Source organism: Drosophila mojavensis, unplaced genomic scaffold (genome assembly GCF_018153725.1).
Source record: "Drosophila mojavensis isolate 15081-1352.22 unplaced genomic scaffold, ASM1815372v1 contig_74, whole genome shotgun sequence".
In the NCBI taxonomy this organism is placed as follows: Eukaryota; Metazoa; Arthropoda; class Insecta; order Diptera; family Drosophilidae; genus Drosophila; species Drosophila mojavensis.
The window spans coordinates 8,183,404-8,207,228 of record NW_025318899.1 but is presented as its reverse complement, the minus strand read 5'-3'; the positions used below and the strand labels follow the sequence as shown (position 1 = coordinate 8,207,228).

At 43.7% G+C, this 23,825-nt stretch overlaps 1 protein-coding gene across 16 annotated transcripts in view; it reads right to left on the bottom strand.

Moving 5' to 3' along the window:
- Nucleotides 1-5,087: 5,087 nt before the first annotated feature.
- LOC6581788 (collagen alpha-1(XVIII) chain) overlaps nt 5,088-23,825 on the bottom strand; it is a 54,069-nt gene continuing 35,331 nt past the window's right edge. For 3 of the 16 annotated variants that reach the window (XM_044009502.1, XM_044009494.1, XM_044009495.1), the window contains 21 exons: nt 23,021-23,083; nt 22,867-22,941; nt 22,569-22,635; nt 22,327-22,472; nt 21,974-22,111; nt 20,063-20,200; nt 18,111-18,140; nt 17,529-17,648; nt 14,565-14,783; nt 13,634-13,711; nt 13,314-13,566; nt 12,993-13,073; nt 11,969-12,141; nt 11,671-11,763; nt 9,260-9,382; nt 8,895-8,921; nt 8,193-8,207; nt 7,652-7,782; nt 6,853-7,032; nt 6,565-6,792; nt 5,088-6,435 (listed from right to left, as the gene is read on the bottom strand). In XM_044009502.1, the coding sequence (XP_043865437.1) occupies nt 6,321-6,435; nt 6,565-6,792; nt 6,853-7,032; nt 7,652-7,782; nt 8,193-8,207; nt 8,895-8,921; nt 9,260-9,382; nt 11,671-11,763; nt 11,969-12,141; nt 12,993-13,073; nt 13,314-13,566; nt 13,634-13,711; nt 14,565-14,783; nt 17,529-17,648; nt 18,111-18,140; nt 20,063-20,200; nt 21,974-22,111; nt 22,327-22,472; nt 22,569-22,635; nt 22,867-22,941; nt 23,021-23,083 (2,493 nt within the window). In that variant the 3' untranslated portion in view covers nt 5,088-6,320. The remainder of the gene's footprint in view (nt 6,436-6,564; nt 6,793-6,852; nt 7,033-7,651; nt 7,783-8,192; nt 8,208-8,894; nt 8,922-9,259; nt 9,383-11,670; nt 11,764-11,968; nt 12,142-12,992; nt 13,074-13,313; nt 13,567-13,633; nt 13,712-14,564; nt 14,784-17,528; nt 17,649-18,110; nt 18,141-20,062; nt 20,201-21,973; nt 22,112-22,326; nt 22,473-22,568; nt 22,636-22,866; nt 22,942-23,020; nt 23,084-23,825) is intronic. The other 13 variants (XM_044009501.1, XM_044009503.1, XM_044009496.1 and 10 more) reach the window with 12 other exon arrangements.

Here is a 23,825-nt window from a genome sequence, read left to right as displayed (position 1 = left end):
AGGAGCAACAGCGGCAATAGCCAAAGGGTTAGCACGTGCTGTGCGAGAACAACAACAACAACACATTTACGCCCAATTGAACAATGGCTGCCATTGTTGGGGCAGCCCTGCGGACCCCTTTGATCGGAGAGGGGGCTGCCAAGCGCTGGGCGAACGCTTAAAAGTGCCGTCAATTTTAATTGTTTGTCTGATCGCAGACGGGGGCTATTAATAGGCTTACGGTTTATATGAAATACTAAGCTGAGGCCGCGTGGCTTTGGGCATTGCTGGTGGTGTTGGTGGTGCTGTTGGCTTTCAATCCGTGTGGACCCCCTTCTGCTATTGTCGACACTCGATAATCAATGCGGTTGCCGCGGCGCGACTTGCAATTTGCATGTGCAACGTTATCACTGCGGCAGGTTGCTCCGTCGCAGTTGCAACAGTTGCTGCCGCATGAACATCAGTCGGCACATATAGTTGTACATTAGGCATAAACCAATTAGGGCTCCCTCCAAATAGATTTGGTAGCAAAAGCCAAATCATAATTTTAATTATGCAGCTGTTGCTGAATATTCGGTTGTTCGGCCTCAACCAATTTCAGTTAATGACTGACAGTTAAAAGCTTTTCACTTTGACGCGATACACGTGTGCTTGTGTGTGTGTGTGTGTGCACAGTGGTTAAGAGGCATTATTATTGAATGAAAATTGATTTTTATATGAGAAATCTCTAATGGGCCTCTTCGTCTTCATCTTAATCCTCGCAGCATACTCTGCAGCTTTATCGATTTCCTCAGTTCGCTTTAAATGAAATCGCTTTGCTGCTTAGTTAACCGGCGGGTAAATATTTGTGTTAGTATGTAGCTACCAAATGCTGAAACTTATTCGCACGTTTCTGCTGGCAGACTTTACTTAGCCAGCTAGCTGCATGCTCCAGCTAACAGTGGCAACTATAACTATCCGCCTGCTCGGCTAAGTCATCGCCGGCCCACGCAGAAAAACTTTCTGTGTAAACAGAAACAGAAACTGCGACGGCAGGCAATGGCAACGGCAACGGCGGCGGCGCCTTTAAGTCTGCAACACCTGTGCAGGTGACTCGCTTACAGTTGTCGCTGCTGTTTCTGATACTCCACTTCGAGTTGTTGTTGTTGTTGTTGTTGTCGCTATCGTCAGTGTATTTGCTTATTGTGTTTGTAAACATTGCTAACAACTTGAGTAATGCCGGCGACAACGCGCCTTCATCGTTGCACAGAGGATCCCGCGCAGTGCCGCAGCTGCTCTATTACTGCGACTCTTCTACAATTGCTAATAGAAGGCGAGCGAGAGAGTGAGAGAGTGAGAGAGTGTGTGCGTAGGTGTAGTGAGTGGCGCGGAAATACAATATATTTCGCTGAATGTGAACCTTCACTGCACTCCCCTTGACTTTTCCCCATTGCTGTTGGCAACTTGTAAGTGCTCAAGTTTTTCAATTAAAAGTTGCTACCTTTTTGTATTACTGCGGCAGCATAACATAAATACGCATGTGAGTCGCTGTTTATATGTGTTTCCGCACGTGTGTGTATGCGTGTGTGTGCGCGTGTGTGCGCGTGTGTGTAAGAGCCTGCAGCATTGGCTTTTCCGTTTAAATACCAATAAACTAAATGGTAAATATGTAGTAGCTCAGCCCAGCCCGATTCAACCTCGATTGGATCAGCGGGTATCGCATTGAAATGGACACGGCCCTTCATCAGGCAGAGCGACGACAAGAACATAAAAACGTAACCAGCAAACAAACAATATTGTAATGCCGTTGGCAGGTGTTGAAGTCCAGGGCATTACAAATTCATACAAAAATACCAAAACGTCAAACAAATTGCAAGTTTTCAGTTGCATTTCCGCAAAACGTAGCTGAAATAATACGTTGCTGCTGTCGCTGCTCTTGCCCTGAATGTGGTTGTTGTTGGTGTTGCCGTTGTTGCAGTCACAAAAGTATGCAACAAAAGCCATGATATCGAATGCCCGCTGAAGCCCGACAAATTGGAGGTAGGCCAGTAGCAGCACAGCGTCTTCGCCTTTGCAAGCGGGCTGTGCGCACACTTTCTCTCTCCGTGTGTGTGTGTGTGTGTGTGTAAGAGTGTGTGTGTGTGTGCGAGTGTGTGTCTGCTCGCATGACAAGTTGAAATGTTGACGGCTCACTGACACCGGGTAAAGGCGTGTGTGTGTGTGTGTGTGTGTGAGTACGAGAGGATAGCTGCGTTTTTACCCTTTAAAATATACTTGAAACGGGTTATTTGATAAACGACCGCAGCATTTGCCAAGAAGTCGAGTTATGTGCGGAAATTCAATATGCATATTGCATATTTAGAATTGAAATTTCAGCAAAAGACTTTGTAAGGCTTTCTAGCTAGTAAATCCTATTAACTCTTATAGGTACTCCCTACACTGCAATTACAATCTGTACTCTGTGGCTGGAAACAAAACCAAAATACCAACAGGGAAAAAGATTAAACTAATCTGTCTATTCAAATAACAGCTCAACTATGTCGGATATTCTATAGCATTGCTGGGTATACGTTAGTCAATATTTATGCTAAACTTTTTGTTTGGTTTGCCAGTGCCTGTTTGAATGATTTTGTGGCGTTGGCTGTTGAAAAATCATACAAAGTTATGCAAATTCTGATGTGGCTGTCGCCGTCGACTGTACCGCTCCCGCTGCAGTTGGCGTTGTTGCGGCCGCTCCTGTAGCCGCCGGTGCATCGGTTTCTGCGGTTTGGCATGCATAATTGTTGGTTTTCAGTTACACATCGGGCCAGGCCCGGCCAGGCCGTACGGGCGCAAGTCGGTTATTAGAGCAGCACAGACGGTGCGGCGCGCTGGTGCCGCAGAGGCATTTCAATATTTGACTGTGAGTGCATGCAGTTGCCGGCACTTGCAGACATTCCATATATACATACATACATGTATCCCTGTATATAATACCTGAGAATATGCAGTGCATTTTAATCAAAACCAGAGTCAGTTGTTCACTCTAGCCCCAGCTAAATAGCACAATAATCATTTCTCGGGCATTTGCTTAACTATTTACATTGGCTGTCTGCTGTACTGCTAGCTAGGGGCTATGGCTATCATCAAAAAACAATTCTGCGCATAGCGTCCGAAAAATAATGGACGTTAGGCCACGCTTGATAAGCTAAATGATAAATTGTTTTTATTCGTGACATGTGTATGCATATGTGTGTGCATGTTGTCTGCCCACACATACGAAACGTGCCCTGTTCAACCACACACCCACAGACACACACATTCACACTGACAAGGAGCAACTTCTTTAGGATGCCAAATGCGTAAGTTCTGTGGTTTGCCAGGCAGCAAGTCGTGTGCTTTGGCTTCGACTAAAAAAAAAAGAAACAAAAATGAAAACAACAGAGCTGAATAAAATGGGAAACAAGAAGAGAAACTTGTAAACGCGCTTGGGTACAAAAGTGGAATCTAATAAGCTCACGGCTAAACGTGTTATGATGAATGACATTGTCAGGCGCAGTCGGAATTTAAAACTTTCTGAGCACCTCCAGCCGGCAGCCGGCAGCCGGCAGGCGGCAAGTTTTATAATTGAAAATTGAAAATGCAATCGACTACAAAAGATACAAAATGTTATTACAAGTTGCTGCTCGTTCGTGGCCTGCCACGGTTACTTACCTTGGCAGCGATTCCATTTAATCAGCACTCACCTCAGCAACGGCTTTGTTTGGCTTATCAGTTTGGTTTCTCTCTTGTTGGGGGCGCACATGACCTTTCGACTTCACAGCTAATCAACTAACCAAAAATTTTCGTATTCATTCATTAAATTAAAATTTCATTCTGCTCATCTGATTTGATTGCTCTGTGCCTAAGTGGCTGGCGCTCACAAGCGCAACCACAATTTGAATCCCAATTCGAGTCCCAGCCCCAATTCCGGCCCCAATCGCAATCGTAATCGCAATTGTTGGCTTTTCTCTGGCCTGTCGGCTTGTTTATTTGTTTGTCGGCTCTGTCTCTCTGTCCTCTGGCTCGGTCGATTGTCAGCCCGCTTTGGTTACCTTACAAACGTTTTGTATCTCTATCCATCGCTGCGTGCGTGTATCTCAATCTGAATCTGTATCTGTATCGGTATCTGTATCTGCTCTGTATCAGTATCTGTATCTGTATCTGTATCTATGTCCGTGGCGACCGCATCACCGTTGAAACTATGTTGCCTGCCATTGAAATTCATAAAGCATCAATGCCCCCGAATGACTGCTAAGGGGAGCAGCAATCGAGCTGCGGCTCTGCTATTTTATGGCGCACACTGTTTGAAATCATTTGCTTTAATTCAAGTGAAAAATTATTTAAATTGGTAATCAAACGTGCGATGAACATTTACAGATGGAAAGGAACAAAATTTACTGGGTCTATTTCTTTTCTTTCTTACTGCATGTCTAGCTTGGAATTTAAAATGGAAATGAAAATTGATTTCAACTTAAGTGAAGATATATTATTGATCAAAGAAATATCTTGTCAATCTCATGCATCACTTGTACTCCAGATGTGTGCGAAGAATAAAACCCACTGGACTAAAAGTCTAACGTAACTTTAATGCAGAATGCTTTGCAGATAGATGCTACTTATTGGTTAGTTTAAAGTTTATTACATATTTTTTATTATTCAGTTATAATTTTCATGGCATAGTAAGAGAGAAAGTATCATCTGGGTTCACAATGCTGTTGAGCTGTTGAGCTGCGAATCGATGTCCATTTGGAGCATTCCATTAGCATAGACTCCACCCGAGAATAAAATACCCGCATCTGTTTTTAGATTATTTATCATACGTAAATGTATTTTTATTCATTTTATATGCACTCTCAAATTGCATAGAAGTATCAGGCTTACGACTAGAGGGATTTAAGTATTCATTTTGATTTCACTAAAAGTAGTTATTCGCCACATGCGCACACACTTATGCAGCTGCATGCGTGCATGTGTGTAGACATGTATGTATGTGATACTTAGCATGTAGTATGTATATAATTGCTTGGGATTGACTTTAACCCAATTAGCATAACTCCTGCTGTTCCTCTTTAATTGGTAATTGTTAAAAATGATAAGCTTTTCAGTTATACAATTACATTATTAATTTATTACATTACAAATCTGTAGCTGGAAATGCATAATTAAATGCAAATTAAATTATATAACTAACTATACTGGGACAAGTAATTTGGTGCATTACTCGTTAGTGTTCGTACTAGAATTACAATAAGTTACATTACATGCATACATATACATATACATACACATATACATATACATATACATATATATACATATGTATGCGCATTTATTTATTACATTTAAATTATTGCATTCGCTGCTATAATTCAGTTATTCTATTGCATTCATATAAAAATGGGCTTACGCTTGTGTCATTTCCTCTTCTTCTTCGTCTTCTTCTTCTCTATTTGTAGTTTATATAATAACGAGTATTTCAATGTAGAAAATCTGACTACATTATTAGTAAGTAGAATAGAAAACTGGATTGGCATAGAACATAATGCACATTGGAGCTGATTTGGTTAAAAACGTTGGTTTCGGGGCTTAAAAAGGTTTGCTCGGAATTTGCTTATCAATTGTTTTCTCGATTTCAGTGATTCTTTTGTTTGCTTAACATTTACACATTTAGAAGTCTTTGACAAAATACATTTATACACGTATACAGCCATGTGGAAATGTATTTGCGCATGGATCCGCCTCCGGCTGCAGAATGAGGGAGACTAATTTGGCCAGTTCGTATGTGCTGCTGTTTACTGTTGGTCTTTATATCGGTAGAGTTTCAGTTGCTAATGCTGTGGGGGGACCAGCTCTCGAATGGTAGATCCTGGATCTGGAACTAGGACTAACCTTAATGGCAGCAGTAGCAGCAACAGCAAATATGATTCGCCCTCGCTGTGACTTAATTACAAATTATCTTTTAGCTTAGTTATTAATTTTCACTATGTATTAGGCTACAATTACGAATATTATATAACTCGCTTGTACAAAAATCCTTCTCGTCTGTCCAAATTATAAGATATGACAAATTATTGTATATATATATAGTATATATGCCTAGTTACTTGTAATTAAGTATTTAATTATTTAGGTTTATGTTCATATTTTACTATGCAATTGTTAATCCATCGCTTACTTGAGTATTTTTTGGTTTAGTTTGGAATTCGCTGATTATATGTACTTATGCATGGCCATGATATACGTTTACATTTAATGTGTGTATTCTGTGTGTGTGTGTTGTATTGTATTGCAGTTACAGTTACCGTTACCGTTTACCACCCACTGCCCGACTTCTGCGGCTCTTACACTTGTAAATTATCTAAATGCTCGGCGTACTCCTCGGCCGTTGTGAACTCCAGTTTTAGCTCGTCGTGACTGTGACTGCGACTGTGACTGTGGCTGTGACTGTGACTGCGACTGTAATGAGCAAAGTTCGGGTGCGTGGCGAGCACCATAAAAAGTTAATGCCAAATCAATACAACACGTGTAAGCATTTCATTTCAGTTTATTTCATTGTTGCTCCCTCCTCCTCCTCCCCCTGCTCACCTGCTACTGACGTCGCGTTTTTTCCGCCGATCCTGCGACAAGGCCTCCACGCAGAGCACAATCAGCTTGCCGTCGCAGGGCTGGCGCTCCTGATCGAGTAGCTTGTTGCCCAGCAGGTTGCTGGCATAGCCGAACTTCTCGTGCGAGCTGGAGTGCCAGGCATCGCAATAGGTGTCCATGGAGCGCTCTCCGTTCGGCAGTGAGCCGTGCCAGACCAGTTTGAGTGGCCTGCAGCGAATATGAGTCCATGTACATATGTACATTCGAGCACAAGATGACGGAACTTACCACAACGGGTCTGTCAGCACATTCTTGCCGCTGAAGCTATAGATTCTCGGTGCCTGGGAGAAGAAGCCACCCTGGCCGTTAAAGACACCTTTCCACGAATTGAAGAGCACATCGCCGCGGGTGTTTACGACTGGCAGCTCCCAGTCGGCTGGACGCACTATAGAGTCCAGATTCTGCACCCTGTGAGCGACAACAAAAAGAAGAAAAATAAGTTAAGCACGCGGATTAAGAGAACGAGCCGCGGCACCCTGGACCAGGGGTCTGCTGCAGCTAAAGCAGCTAAAGCAGGTGAGCAAACTACCTACGAAGAGTCCAAGAGGCAGCTGGCGGCTCTTAAGCGTGGCTACGCAAGCGAATGCATATAGCAGCCATGCCATAAGTATATATTTCTTTATTTATTTATTTATGCTTTACTCTGGCAGCCTTAACATTTATTTTGGCATCCATTCAGCGCTTTGTGTGCTCGGCGCTGTGTAAATAAATTGCACGAGATTGTTTTTAGCGGCTTTTGTTTTCATATTTTCTGTGCGCTTTTCTTGCTTTGATTCAAATATCAAGATTATGTTCCAGTTAATGAGTTCCAAAGGCGCCACCGGCTGGTGGCCAGCGCTGCGTATGAGCAATGCCATCTGGAAATCCTCGAGTGCCGAGCTTAAAGTGCGCACAGTGCCAAACTAAACATAAAAAACATGCCTAATACGCGTAAAAAGAATCTAAGCACAGATAAGACACACCCGGTCCTCCACTGACTGCGACTGTCCGTCCGCCCGCAGGCGCACGCATAGTGCCTCATGCTTACCTGGATGTGAGGAACGCCTTGAATGTGCCCAGAAGTCCCGCTCGCCGGCCTTGGCGATAGCAGGCAAAGTCCGCGCCCCGAATGCCCTGCAAGTCGCCGGCATAGGGCTCATTGAGGGCTGCCACGCGAAGCTATTGTATGGATTGGGAAGTGGGGAGCACAGAAAATATGGCAGAAAATTAATTTGGAGTTTATGTCAAGCATTTTGAAATCTAATTAATATAGAATTTAATGGCTGCGAGTTGTTTGTTTAGCCAACTCGAGGATGGGGCAACAAATTTCAACTTGTTCTGAGGCTCTTACGATACGAGTGTGTGCGATACGATAGCGAAAAACTCAAAAGATATTTCAATTTGAGCAATACTGGGGAATGCAAACAAACCTACAGAGGGTACAGGTTCAAAGGAACTCGCACACACATACATGTACGCATGTCTGTGCATGCATACATATGTGTGCAGCTGGCTTGAAAGGGCATTCACTGGGTCGCCTGGTAGATATGTATATTTGGTATTCGTAATTGTACTGAAAGGTCACTCACCATCCGCGGATACCACTGAGAATGTAATTCGAGCATTTCATATGGTATTCAATTGGGCATCATTGATAAAGATTCCAATTATTTGATGCAGCAAGTGTGGGAGGGGCGCAAAAAATCGTACATTGTAAGAGATATTGATGTAGACATGTATTTGTATTTATAGAGCAATTCAAGAATACACAAAACACAAAAAAAAAAAACGCTCAACTCTTGCTATAGTCTGTGTTCAGTTGAGCGAAGATGCACTGCATAAATTATAAGCTACACAAAGTGAAATCGAATTAAAAAGCACATCTGACACAGATATGGATGTGGCCCATGGCTGACATTGATATAAGCATTAGCATACAATAAGTTTCACATAAATAATTCATAATCATAATAGAAACTCAAAATAGAAGTCCAGAACTACGCAAATTGATCGGCTCATTACGGAGCAGAACTCAAAACACAATTTGCACTAATTAGAAACGTTTTCATTGACCAAACCAAACCAAACCAAAATCGGATTATTTAATTGTGTGTCTAACTGTCTATCCTGTGTGTGTGTGTGTGTGTGACTATGTGTGTGTGCAAGAGATACATTAATTCGATTTAGTATGATTCTTTTTTGTTCTCTCTCTCTATGTAGTGTGTGTTTGTAAGTGTGTCCGTCTGTCTGTCTATGTGTGTGAATCAGTATATGATATTTTATTTAATTACCGTTTCATATTCGGGCGCGGTTGTAAACTGCATTTAATAACAATTAATAATAAATAGTTTTAGTAGTGTTTATTAACTGAATTGCTTAATTTTGCGCTTGGTATTAATTATACAAGTTTTAGAGCCATCGAGTGACGAGTTATTCATGTAATTCAATTCGAGAGTAACGGTATATTATGCACTTGAGGTACTTGTACAGCAGCAATATTATGCAAATGATGGATCAATGAATGAAACTATTTGAAATATGTATTTGTCTGGCTTTTAATGCACATTTGCAGCTGCACAAGTGCCTCGGCAGAGTTAAAGAACAATTGTCTATGTTGGTGTGTAAGTTGATATGTGATATCACGTTAGGCACTCACCGTCGGTGTGTTGAGCAATGGAGGTGGACTGTTCAGCAGGTTTTTCGATTGTAAGTCGAATCGCAGAGAGGGCGCAACTGTGGTGGGCGGAGCTGGCGTGGCAATGGGCACCAGGGTGCCAAGCTGTCAATAGATAAGTAGATAATAAGACGTATTTAGTACAGTTATCAGTGGTAATTAAAAGCAATTGCAGTTGGCCAACTCAGGCATCAACATTTCATAAGCCCAACGTTAGAGCAAATCCCACTGTCCCCGAAGCAGACACTCTTTCCCGTTTTAAAAATTCCATTTCCCACTAACATCGGCTAACTTTATAATAAAGCGATGGGAAAGCGTGTTTGCCATGTATTTGACAGCGTTGCTGCTTTTAGCTAATCAGGCTTCAATTTAATAAACATCAAGAGTAAAGTTTTTGCTAAATGTAATTTTTAATAATTCAAGATTTCATGTTTTGTTGTTGTTGCTGTTGTTGTTTTTTTTATTTTTTTTTTTTATCTGTGCTGCGCATAGAATAGAAAGACACTGTGCGCTGCTGCCGTCTGGCGAAAGTTTTAATTACTATTTTGAACTTTAAGTAGTCGACTCGTGTACTGAAATCTAATTAGGACGCGAGTGTCACCACTGATGCTGCAAGTGGCTTAGGCAGCCAGATGCCAGCCCAGGCAAAGGACATAAAAGCCCTGCCTGGCAGCGTCAATGAGCTTTTGCTTGATTTACCCACTTTTTTTTTTCAAGGAAAGCTCCATGCACGTTTTGTTGCCAAAAGTATTTAAATGTTGCCGTCAAAGGCATCAGATTTGAGCAACCCTATACCATCCCATCCCATCCCATCCCGATCCATCCCATCCCGTCCCATCCCATTCCTGCATCCTGACGCTGACTTTCGAGTTCATTTCCATTTCCCTTCTTGTGGGCATGCACATGGCAGAGCGAGGAGAACGAGTTGGTTGCTCTCTGTGTGGGCTGGCCACGCCCACTGTGCTGAGATGTGCTCTGCTCTGCTGTGCTGTGCTGTGCTGGCATTGGCTTTGTGCATGCAACAACGGAAGCGGAAATCGAATCTTGAACAATTTTGAGCATATGTATTGTACACTGTGTGCACAATCAGGCGCCCCCAAAATCGTGCAATACTTTTTAATAACGCATTGCCACAAATCTGGAACTAACTCGGCCGAAAGCTGCTCACAAATTGTGGCCACTTTAATGGGTAACAAGCTATTGCCAATCGGTTCAATTTTGCGTGTAATTTGTGGACGCTTCAGGTCATTTTTTGTACGCCTCACAAGTGCTGACCGAGCCAAATTGGCTTAGTTCTACCTTCGGCTTCGACTGGCAGCGCTGGTGACAGCAAAGATTAATTGGCAGTGTTGAGTAATGCACTGCACAAACTGAAGCTGTGGGCGAGTGGGTGCGCCAAAGTGCTAAAGTTGAAAATATTCCGATTGCCATTTGTGTAGAAATATTCGATTTGCAATTCCATTTAATATTATTCTTAATCTCCAGTTAAGGTTTATGACCCAAAGGGCGTCTCTGCAAGCATATGCATGTTTTATTCGTTGCCAATAAAAGTTCCGTTTGTTTTGTTGTTGCTCCGTCTTGGGAGCGACGCGTCGCAGCTGCTGACTGACTGAGTGACTGTGTGTGTGTGTGTGTGTTTGTTGTAGCAGCAAGTGGGTTGGTGCCTGGTTGGACTGAAATTGGCTGACATCTGCCTGGGTCTGTCCATCAGCTTTGCGTCAATATTACGTGTTCGAGGCGGCACTTCGTTGCTCTCCTTGTGCCGACTGGCTGCTGGCTTAGGAGTTGCGGAATTCTTGTTGTATCGTTAACTCGCTTGAGTGAAAAGCCAGGCGCGAGTCAATATAATTGAATAACGGGACACACACGGTTCGGGCCATGTTGCCGATCCGTTGGCAATCAGTCAGAACGTCTGCAACATTTAATGTGCAAATAAAAAAGCCCAAAGGAGCCGCCGCCAAGACAAGGACATTGCCAAACAAAAACCCTATTTTATGGCCAAAAACAAGAGGCAAAATAAACAAAACAAACATATGTACGTCAGACGTCTCTCTGCCTAGCCTCCTGCCACACACTCTTCCGCCTTCCTCCTTCAGCCTTCTATTTTTATTGCATTTTATTTTGTTTTGCTTTGTTCTGTTTTCTTCTGTTTTGCCAAGCCATATTTTCATAATATATAGAAAGCAGGCAATGGGCTGGGCGACTCGCAAAGACTGCTCCATAAAATAATGGCGTCCGCCAGCGACTTTTTGTTTGCCATATTTGCCATTTGAGAGCGCACGCACGAGCCGCACTTGTTTGCTCTAACCCACTCCCACTCCCATTTCCACTCCCGATTCCAATCCCATCTCAATCCGAACATTTAACCCAGTTCTTCCCAGAGCTCCACTTACCGCTATATACTGCCAGCCCTTGTTGACGCGCACGAGCAGCGCCTCCTCCTCGGTAATGTACGCCAGGGTGCCGGGGGGGCTGAGCGCCGACTTCTATGGGAACGTCAAAGACACCAAATTTAAATGAGTTAAAAAACAAAAAATAAATAAATACGAATAGAAATACGCTGCTAAATTTATATGCTCGGATATGCTCCGTGGACATATGCACGTAGATGTGCGTGTTTGCATGTATTAGTGTATGTGCGTGTGTGCGCGTGTGTGTGTGTGTGTGTGTGTGTGTACTGTGGCAACGCACCTTTGTCATTTCGTCTATGTTCTGGAAGGTGACTGCACCTGGCACGATTCTCATGTTCATGTTCGATGATGATGCGGAAAAGTACGGCAGCTCCTCGCCATCTCCCATGCCCATGGCAAAGCCATGGGGCGCCTCCTCGTGCTTGTGCGAGTGCGACGTCTGGCGCGGTGGCTCTGCAAATGATGATTCCGAGACATGCGTGTTAAACATCGATTTAAGATAACTCAGCTTAGATACGTATAAATACATAATGAACTGCATTAAAATGTGTGCGCGCTGATAGTTAATTCAATACTGCAACTACTTCATATGCAATAAAACACAAATGCCATTTAATTTACCTATTATATAACAATAATACATAATTTGATGTGTGAGAATTTACCAAGAGTTTAATAAAAATATATATGGAAAATGAAAGACCTCATAGAGGTATTTTGTAAAGCCAAAGCATGCGACACTGGGTTTGCCTAGGACTGCAAGCCAATCTGAAACCAAAGCAGATAATAATATTTGACCAGATCTTATCTATTCAGCATAAAACGACATCCTCTGCAGTCAGACAGAGGCAACGCATGCTCAGGCACTCGCGTTTATGGGTTACCAGGTGAGATCTATAGAGCTTATTTTCAAGCATTCTCTGTCATGTTCTGTGTGTTTTCTTTTTGTTTTTGTTTTGGTTTTCGTTTTGGTTTTTGTTTCTGGTTTTGGTAAGTGAAAGCATGACTCTGTAAAAATGTTGAACAAAATGTTTACATGTACTTCATTAACGCAAATGAGATGATGATGATGTGCAAATAATGAGCCCAATTCCCCTTCCTAGATTTGAGGCATGCCAAGGACATGATGGGCGTGTTGTGTATGCATGTGTGTGTGAATATACTCACTACTACATATGTACATAAATATGCATATAGTATTAGATGACATATATGGAAAAGAATGCTTTGGCATGCAACATCGAAAAAGAAATTTCACTACGCCAACTTTGGTGAATTGATATGATTTGACTTTGATGGTTTACCGGCTGTGCCATCTGTGGGTCTATCGCGCAGATCTTGCAGCTCTCGCAGTGCTTTAAGTTCGTCTAAAGATGAGCGCGCACCTTGATTACGAGTACAATACAGAATGATTTGGAATCGATATCATATTATGGGTATGGGAGAATGCACTTGGGTAACTGTCTGTCTGTGTTTATATGTCTGCATATATGTGTGTGTGTGTGGGTAGGGCACATATGTACAGTTATGAAGCATGGCACAAGTACGGGCACCTAACTATACATGTACAATTATGCTGGTATATACAATTTGCTGTTGGCACTTTGGAGCGGCCGTCGGCTCACCTGGTCGTCCGTAATAGGAGGCATCTCTGAAGAAGCTGCGCGAGTCCATGCCCGCCTCTCCCTTGGGTCCGGTTATCGATAAGCCCGGCAAGCCGGGTGGTCCGGGTGGACCGGGCGGCCCCGGCGGACCAGGCATGGGTATGTACTGTACACCGCTGCTGTCACCGTCGCCACCTGTTGTTGCCGGCAGGCCAGGTGGTCCGGGCAATCCGTCACGGCCATCGTTGCCCCGATCACCTTTGTCGCCTTTCATCTAGAATGGATGGATGGATAGACAGGCTTGAATAGCAATTTGTTGCAAATTAACTGCTGAGACTCACTCCATCACGGCCACCGGCGTCTCCTTTGGCACCTTTGGGTCCAGTGTCACCCTTCGGCCCGATCATTCCAGGGCGTCCCTAGAAACGAGAGTTTCATAAATGATAGCCAAACATTTATTACGCTCAGAAAAGATTTGTTTTAATCGCCCCGGACGCACTTTCTGCCCGGTCAACCCTTGCAGCTGCAACGCAGCGCTCAGAGTGGAAACATGTGGCAGGGTCCGAGTGGCTGGCAGGAATCGCTACTAACAAGTGGAGTAACTCGCGTATAAAAACCAAGTTGAACAATCGCCAAAAACGGCCAAAGTTTTGCAGTTTAGAGTGCAACAATTTGGTAGCTGCAACGCTTTGATGTTTTGTTGGTGGTGCTGCGCGTGTGGTGCGGTGCCTGTGCCACTTCCAGGAATTGAGTCAAACTTTCGTTTGGCTTCATTTCGGCGCGCCATTCATGTAAATACGTAGCTTGACTTTGATTTCGAGAGGCGGTAAACGATGCCAGTTGGCAAGCGAGCAGGCAGCCAAAGCAAACTTTTGCCTTTATATGAGACTATCCATTGTTGTTGCTGTTGTTGTTGCCGTAGATGCTTTAGTTGCAGCTGCTGTTATTGCGGAATAATGGCTGCAACTGAAATTCTGGGGCAACTGCAATTGGAATCGTGTGCTGCGTCAGCGTCCTGAATAACCGTGATGAAAATGCACTTAAAATACTTTTCGTTTGAGTTTATTTCGCCAAGTTTGGCTCGCTTTTCGCGGATTCGCTTTCGCCTGTTGTCTAGCTCACGTTTGCGACGATCCCAGCCACTGTCTGTCAGTCTGTCCGACTGACTGACAGGCTATAAGTGAACTTTGCGAGCGACACAAACAATGGGCGCAGGCATGTGAAAGTTGGCCCGCCTCATGAATATGGATGCAAAAGTTATGAGTGTCTTACCGAGTGCCCGATATCGCCCATGGGTCCCGGTTTGCCGGGTGGTCCAATTGGTCCGGCCGGTCCGGTGCCGCCGCGTCGGCCGCGCATGCCCTTCTCGCCCTTCTCGCCCCGTTCGCCCTTGGTGCCGTTGCCGTCGCCTGGCTGGCCGGCCAATCCGGGCAGGCCTGGTGCTCCGGGCTCACCCTTGGGTCCAGCGGGTCCGTGAGCGCCTTTGTGACCCTGTTATTGGAGTGAACAGAAAGAAGAATGTGGGTGCGTGTGTGTAAAATGATTTACCGTATTAAATATACGGTACATGCCCAGGGGGCGCACTCACGCCTAATTTGGCCGTAAAACTCAATTTCAAACGTTTTGTCGTCGGCAAAAATTCAATTCAAACTCATTTTGAAATCAAATCAATTCTAAAATCCACAATCCCCACAATCAAACCAACTCACACGCAACACGCACACACACACACACACGCGCGCAAAATATATAAATTTATGCGGCAGAATGTATGCAATGCTAGTGACAAGCCCGAAAACACAAAACCATTGCCAAAAGAAGAAACCCCCGAGTTTCTTTTTGTACCCGAACCCGAAAAACTTGTCAGGCGATATATTATGCCTGTATTGGGTATATTTTCTAATCAACTATTCTCAGTTGAATACATAAAGTTGCCTAACATTTAGATTGTAATATTTTCAAAGAACAACAAATTGATGGTTCTATGAACATCTAACAAATGTAACATATTTAAATTTAAAATAAATTTAATTGAAATTGAAAATTAATATTTTTGTATACATTTTAATTAATATTAACAGACAAATACTTTTATTTTAATTATCCACACTCAAGGGCATAAAGATTTACAGCCCGGGTATTTTCGAGTCGAGTATAAGGAATCGCAATCTAACTGTATTCTGTTGCTCATGTGTACTTCTGCCTTTTTGGGACTTTGCTTTGTGGCAGTTTGCAAAGCGACTGGCGTTCTGCAGTTTTGCTCCCACCCAGTCCCAGTCCCTGTTCCTGCCTCTTGCTCTGCCCTTGTCCCAGTCCCTGCCGTTGCCAGCAACCCCAGCCACATCTTCCACATCATCAGCGCCTTAAATGGTTTGCCATAAATTTGCGCGCGCCTACTCGCAGCTTGTGTGGGGCTTGGCTGAGGAGTGTGGAGTGTGGAGTGTGGAGTGTGGAGTCTGGAGCATGGGATGAACGCTCTTCCCGTGCGGGACTGCTTTAAATTGACCTGACCCTGCGACTGCATGGGTTGCTGCAGGCTTCGCACCATATCGCCAGCTTGATGCCAACTAATGAATAATTAATAAGCCACCCACACGCACCCAAAATTACGCACACATATGACAGTCTGTGCGTGTGTGTGTAACATTAGAGAGTACGCGCGATTGCCTCTGGGCTGTCTTGAAAGAAGGCCTCATTTGTGTGTGGGGGGAGGGTGAGGGAGGGAGTGTCTTTTGAGTTAAATGAAATGTACCTAATTGTGCGTGCATTTATACGTTTAAAATGCTAATTTCAATATTAGTTTCGAAAATTCAAATGTAATATGGTATTTTTTGGCATGTGTGTGCGTGCGTGACCGTAAATTGAGCGTAAATTCATCAGTAAATCGTAATCGATTTTTTATACAGCTCTGGGATGCTGAGGTTTTTGCATAATTTCTTTTTATTTCACGCCCGATTAAGTATGGTTTGCCAGGGCCTCACCGAGAGGGCGTGCCGCAAGACGGCACTCAACTATTTGGATAGACCCGAAGTGAGGCCTACAAAAACTTTGCCACTAGCCAAATAAGCATAAATATATGTACTTACGTAATATATCAAAGGTCAAATAAATCTTCACACACACACACAGACGAAATTGGAGGTGTAACAGCAGCGGAAGTCGGCTGACAATCCGAGAAACGCCCACCAGCTATTGTACAATCCCACGGCCCGCTTCATGCCTCAGCTCCCATCCACGTGCGACAAACTTCGCCCCACAGAAATGGCAAACATACTACAAGCATATTATATTCTTGGGAGTATGTGTTGGCAGCTTAAAGTTTTGAGGTTCCACATAAAAGAAATATGCGCGCCACTTTTTCCAGCTGGGCGACCCCTGCTAACGAGGAGTCCGAGAGCAGGAGCCGGAGCAGTGCTTCGCTGGGAGTCCGGGTCCCTAAGCTGCTAAATAGCATGAAACGTAATGGGAGGGAAGTAAGCGCCGTCTAAGCAGGATGAGCTGCAGAAATGGCCAAAACTTATTATAAAAATAATACAGAATGCGAGTAGTCCAAGTAGTAACTGCCAGACACTGACTGGACAGACTGAATGACTGAATGACTGAGCGACTGAATGCCGAGATGCCTGGATGACTGGATGAATGGCAGGGGTCATTCAAGGGAATGGACTTTAGTAAACGATTTCTAATAAACTAGAGAGCACCTCGATCATATCAACTGGCAGCCAAATGAGCTATAAACGCTTACAAATTGCCCCGGGTCCAGCGGCAGGGCAACAAATAATACGACATCCCCTCGCGTGGTTCTAGTCTGATAGAAATTTATGCGTCATATTATGGACAGTCCAGGCACGCAAATGAATGCAATGCAATAAATCTGAGAGTTTCAGCTAAACGATGGCCACTTGCTGCGAGCTGAAGTACAAATGCGACAACTAAAACTGGGGCATCTATCATGTTGAGTGTGATTCGCATATGGCATATGGACAGGGAGGACTGTATACTGGCTACTGGGAACTGGATTTTGGGATATAAATCCCCATCTCTTTGGCAGTCATTGGCATTTGATGTTTCTAGCCTCGAAATCAATTGAGTAATCAATAGAGCAGAAGTTATTATTTGACACAACAATGTGGTTCGGATAATTTGCAATGCGCACACATACGCACTCACTCACACACTTGCATACATGCGAGTATTTATGTGCTGGAAAAATGCTGGAATTGAACTTTGACTCACCTTCTCACCGCGCTCTCCTGGTCGTCCGGGCTCACCTTTCTCGCCTGGTGCTCCTTTAGGTCCTGCTTGGGTAACGGTGGAGCCGCGTAGGCCGGTCATCGAGTTGCCCATTAAGGATTCCTGTTGTGTATAGGTATGTAAGTGTGTGTGTGTGTGTGTGTGAGGGAAGGTAAGCATAGTAATTTGTTAAATATTTGCTTGTTGTACAATTTATATTTCGATACATGTATTTTGGGGCCATTTTTTAAGCAGCGGGCGACCTTTGATGGCCTCTTTGACCCAACAAGAATACACGTAGTTCTCACACACACTCACACACATGCACACACTCGGGAAATTTGATTAATGACCTGATGAGCCTCCTTTTGTGTGTGCATGTGTGTGTGTGTGTGTGACGCCCCTAATGCTTGGGACTAATGACACCGAGGGGTTCTAGTCCATTAGGTTTTTGCGGCCAATGCTTACCCAGAGCAAACTTGTGCTTTTGTTTTCTTGTTCTTGTTATATTTCTATTATTGTTTTCTTTTTTTTTTTTTTTTTGGTTTAGTGGGAACATAAAATGAAATTGTTAAATATTTATACCTTGAAAGTCCTGGTAGGATTCCAATTTATCTGTTATTTATGTGTTGATTGTTACAAGAATACATATTTTGTGGTACGATTTGTTTATAATATATAGCATAAAACAATGGGTGTGGAATTAAAGCGTATTATTATATGATTTCAATTCGTTGATGTTCAAAGTTCAAGCTGTGGCAGTAAAATTGCAACTTTTACAAATTTATGGGGGGGGGACAGCATACTTACTCCATCACCCTCCTCCTCATCGTCTCCCTAGTCTCATTCGTTTGGGCCCGTCGAAAATTATTTGAAAAAGTTGTCTCTGTGTCAACAATCAAAAGTCGTTCTAATAAACTTAAAAGCTTTTTTGCCCTCCCTGGGCACATGGCTGTAACAAGGTCAAAACGCTTGAGAACAACAATAAGAGCAACAACAATTGGAAACGCCTCCAAAACACGCCCACCTATCGCCCCTTGCCCTAACCCAGCGATGCGACAATGATAATAAACCCCCGACGAGCGCATAAAACAATGGGAGGCTGACTGAGCGAGCGTCTGACTTAACTGGCGCGTTAGCCATAAGTAGCTTGACACTCTCATAACCGTAACAGCGCGATAATGATTACGACCACAACCGCACACACACACAGACAGACAGAGCCCGCTGAGATACGCCCAAGCAGGCAACATACGGCGTTGAAATGCGATGATAAAGCTGGCGAAAAAATAAAAGTTTTGCTCTCCGTAAAGGGTTAAAAGCCAGCAATACAAATGTGCCTGTGTGTGTGTGCGTGTGTGTGTGAGCGAGTATCAGTATGCGTGTTAGCGCGTTTAACCGCGTGAACTGCGCGCCACGCGCTGATAACAGTAATTGCCACAAGCTGGCATGCCAGCACTCCGTAAGACCTGAATCAGAAACCCACAGGCAGAGCCAGAGCCAGAGCCAGTGCCTGTGCCGGAGCCAGCGCAGGAGCCAGAGCAAGAGCCACGGCCAGAGTCAGTTGCACGTCGCCAAAAGGGGGAGCTCCATTGAAGAGTGGGACTGGCACTGGGCTTGGCTTGTTTTCGGTTTGCGTGTTCAGGACACTTACGTTTCGGCATTTCGGCGAGGTGTTCATGTTGTTCAAGGCGCTGGCTTTGTTGTTGTTGTTGTTGTTGCTATTGCTGTTGTAGCTTTGTGGTTTTAAGATTATTAGCACAGATAACCCATTTGCGACAACAAACCTGAGCCGTCGAAGCAGTCGACTGCCTGCCGCCGGCCTGCCAGGCCCAAATCTGGGCAGCAATTTTTCACAGTGTACAGGTGCAGTCGATTGCTGCTCGCTCGCCAGGCGTGCGTCCCTGCCCCCAGGAAGGAAATTGGTTTAGGCAAATTGTGTGGCGAGCAGAACATGACCGATGCCTGCCGCCAAATGCGCCGCCGAGGCGCACAATTCATAAAAGGAACGTGCGTGATTGGAAGCATCCGTCGGATATAGATAAACGGACGAGCGCCTTACCGTTTTGGGTCTAGCGTAACAGTTGCAATTTAATGCCAAATGCAAACGAAACAGCGTAAAGTTAACTGAAAATTTAGTATATCTTCAGCTGGCCGAAGACTTGATACTCTCGCGCTCGCTGCAAGAGTATTTAATTAAAGGTTAGTATGCAAATGGAGACCCTGTATGCAAATTTGTACAGGGTATTGCTTTGGCATTCTCTTTAAAATTAATAAAATAAATAATAAACATGATTTTCATCACACTTGAGAATGCCAAAGCACAAGTATGTAAAAGATGAATGTTACTTGAATGATATTTGAATAAAATAAAAAATGTTTAATATTTTAATGTTTAAATATTTAAAGTAATATGAAATTAAAAGAAAATAAATGTTGTGTGTTCGTGTGATGAAAAGATAAGTGCGTAAGCACGACAATTTCTACTCGTGTTATTCGTATAATTAATTTTTAAAACGAATTCAACTTGTACTCACATCATAGCTCTCTGGCAAGCCAGGCGGGCCCGGGGGTCCGGGTGGACCCATCACTCCGGGCATGCCGTCGACGCCTGGCTCGCCCTTCTCCCCCTGCGGACCTTCCGGGCCGCGAGCGCCAGTTACGCCAGTGGCACCCTGTAAATACAAAAGAGAAAGGGAAGAGAAAGGAAGAGACAAGGAAAAACGACGCCGCCGGCGACCAAGAAATAAATCACATTAGTGGGCGTGCATATAGATTGTACGACTACGACTATGTCTACGGCTATGTCTGCATTTACAGCTACATAAACTGAGCATATATATATAGAGTATTTATATACAGATATATATATATATATGTATATATATATATGTACGTATATAGACTACAAACTATTTGGAGGCCTGTTGCCAGCTGGCTGCCTTAACTGGCTGCGGTCGATTTACATAATCGTCGCGTTTTAGCCCTAGCTCATTAATCTACGCGGCCCAGCTGCCAGGCCAAGGGTATGGGTAGCTCTGGGTTTTGGTTTTGGTTTGGGGTCGAGCTGTGGGTACGTTGGCTGTGGTGTTGCACAAAAAATGTGTCTCTCTATGTCCTTAATCTTATGCAAAATGGACACGCTGTGCGCCATTTGCGTGTTGTGTTTGCCTTCGGATTGTCCGTGTTGCCGTCGTCCTTTGTACATTGTTATTTCAGTGGCTGCTGTTGTTGTTGTTGTTGTTGTTGTTGTCGCTATAATGCTCGGTTGCTTATCGTCGTCTTTTAAATTAATTGCTATTAGTTAAGGGATTAGCAGTAGAGCAACAAAATTGTCGCAGGAATTTCCGGTATGCGCAGCAGTTCGCCATATTTTACTCAAGCATTTTAGGTGGACTAGCAGCAAGGACAACAGGACTGGCTGGGACCCAAGGGTCAGATTGGAGCCTCTCTACATTTCGGGCAAGACATATTCGCCTAGCTGCTTGTTGTTAGCCACAGAAATGTTTTGCATACCGCATTTCTTTTGATATATTGCAGCGCATTGAAGAGGCTGCGTTCCACAGGTTGCTAAGCACATTGTCAATGAGAGTTGAGTCTTTGTTGAGAGACTAGGCAGAGTGTTGTCTCTGACTTGGCCAAAATAAAATGCATTTGCATGTTGTTTGTTAACTGGGAGTAGACTAAAGCTGCGAGACTCTATGTGCACATGGACGGAACGTATCTGAGAGGTTTTTATATTTTTGGCTAACCCCATAAAAGTTACGAGTATCTTTGGCTCTTTGCCGTGACAGGCACTTTCGGCTTGAGTGGATGTTGAGGCTAACATCTCGTTGTAGCACTGTGGACTTAGCCTTTGACCCGCACACACACGCACACACGCACACAAGAGCACATATGTACGCTGAATAAACTACGCGCTAACTGGCACACAGTTACAACGATAGACAGACATAAGCAGGCTGAGAGAGAGAGAGAGAGAGAGAGAGAGTGGACTCTTTGTATTCTCACATAGATACAACTTGTATAGCGAAAGACGTAGCCAACTGATGAGATAATATAACGAGTGCCAGTGGCAGCCAAAGTGGATAAGTGCTTAAGCCTGAGTTGCCTGCCGTTTGCTCGCAAAACTTATAAAGAAATTTTCGTTTCCTTTTTTCACGTTAACGCTTTTCCTCGTTTCCGGCTACACGCACACACACGCACAAATTATGATGTTTGACTTGGCAGTCGTGTGCGTGTGTGTGTGTGTGTGTGTGTGTGTGCTACTGGCTAGCGATAAGCATCGCACTCCTATTACCGCTCCCTCACTCACATCGAGATTAGAAGATGTGTGTAATGAAATTGAAAATGCGTTAGATCCATGACAAATATTGCCCTTTGCCATTTTGGCCGGCCAATCCGCAGCCTTTGTATAAACTAAGTCTAAAGTAGTCGCATGTACTTACGGTAAGTCCAGGGGCTCCGGTCTTTCCATCTCTGCCCTGCGGACCGGGCGGGCCGCGCAACGTTTCCCGTATCGCTTCATTGTCCTTGAAGGCTTCCAGGATATCAGACGCATTACATGTACAATCGCCAGTGTATTTCTGCAATCGAGACACGAATAGTTTTGTCATTTAAGCCAAAGCGCTTTTAAGCCAAAGCGCTTTTAAGCCAAGACAGGGCTTATATTTGCATTTGGCAAGATGACACCCAGAGTTGGCATTGCATTTGTCTCTCAGTTCAAATCCAACTGCAGCTCCGCTGTCGCAAATATTTGGGCCCCCAGCTCGGTGCGGTCTAGGTTGATTTGAATACTTACAGCCCCCGGACTTGGTGTTTCCACAAAGGGCGGATACGAGGCTGTATCACCTTTGGGGCCCGGCGGACCGGGCGGCCCAGGTGGACCGCGTATACTATCGCCCTTGGGTCCTCGATCACCCTTTTCGCCCTTAATGCCACGATATGCTGCAGGAGGATAGAATAGAAGCAAAAGCAAAATGGTTTCCATTAGCCGTTTGCCTAATTAAAATCCGGACAAGGTCCAGCTGCAGTTGAACTTACGTCTCTCGTGCGTCAGCTGCGTCTGTCCGTTGGGCTGAATACCACTGTCGTCGAAAATGTCAGTTGCCTGCGAAGAAGAAGAGAGCGACAAGGACATGTAGTAAGTGACTATTGCATCTAGAGCAAATATATACACAGCACTTGCTGTCATGTTTATAATTCCTGATCGAGCTGCAGCTGCAATCAGCCGCAATAGAAGTGCTAAAGGGGGATTAAAATAGATTATTGCTTAGCTTAGTTGGGTAAGTAACCGTATTATGAATTCGCCTGGAATATGTAAATATGCCAGGCAACTAACCACATTATCTATAGACCAAAAATCCTCTCTGGTAATGTCATTCTCATCGACAATGGGCTCATCAGGTGGGGAGTTCTAGTTGTAAGCAAATCAAGGCAATAAAAAAATATATAAAATAAAACATAAGAAACAAAAATGAAATAATAAAACAAACCATTTCTTGATCAGGATCAACTGGTGCTTCAGCAACAGACTCTGTGGATATTTCATTTTCCTCCTTAATTTAAAAAAAATTAAAAATTTTAAATACAATTTACAACATTATGAAATGAACAAATGAAAGGGAAACTTGATATAATAATGAATAAAATGGAACACTCTGGGAATATTCGTACCAAAGACTTACTGTACTTAATTATACCCTGAACCCATTTTCAATGGGAAATCAGGGTATAATGGTTTTGTTGAAATGTATGTAACAGGGAGAAGGAGGCGTGGCAGACCCCACAAAGTATATATATTCTTGATCAGGGTGACGAGCTGAGTTGATTTGGCCCTGTCCGTCTGTCTGTCCGTCTGTCCGTCTGTCCGTCTGTCCGTATGTATGAACGCGGCGATTTCAGAAGATATAAGAGCTAGAGACTTCAAATTTTTTTAAAATGTCCGTAATTACAGCGCGCATATCAAGTTTATCATTAAAAATCGATAACTCATCTCGATCTTTTTTTATCGATAAAAAACCTTATCGAAACCCAGTTATAAAATTATATCTTCTACACCTTTATTGCTAGAGTCTCCAAATTTTTAATGTATGCTTATATGCAATTTATACAATTTCGATTTTTGTTAAAATTTACCCCCCACCTCTAAATTCACCCCCTCACCCTCACTTTTGTCATAAGCGTATTTCAAATACTAGAGACTTGTGCTTTGGCAATTACATGCATATTCATGTTATAATTATAATCTGAAAGTTTCATGAAGATCGTTCGTCCATAAAAAAAGTTATTAAACAATTA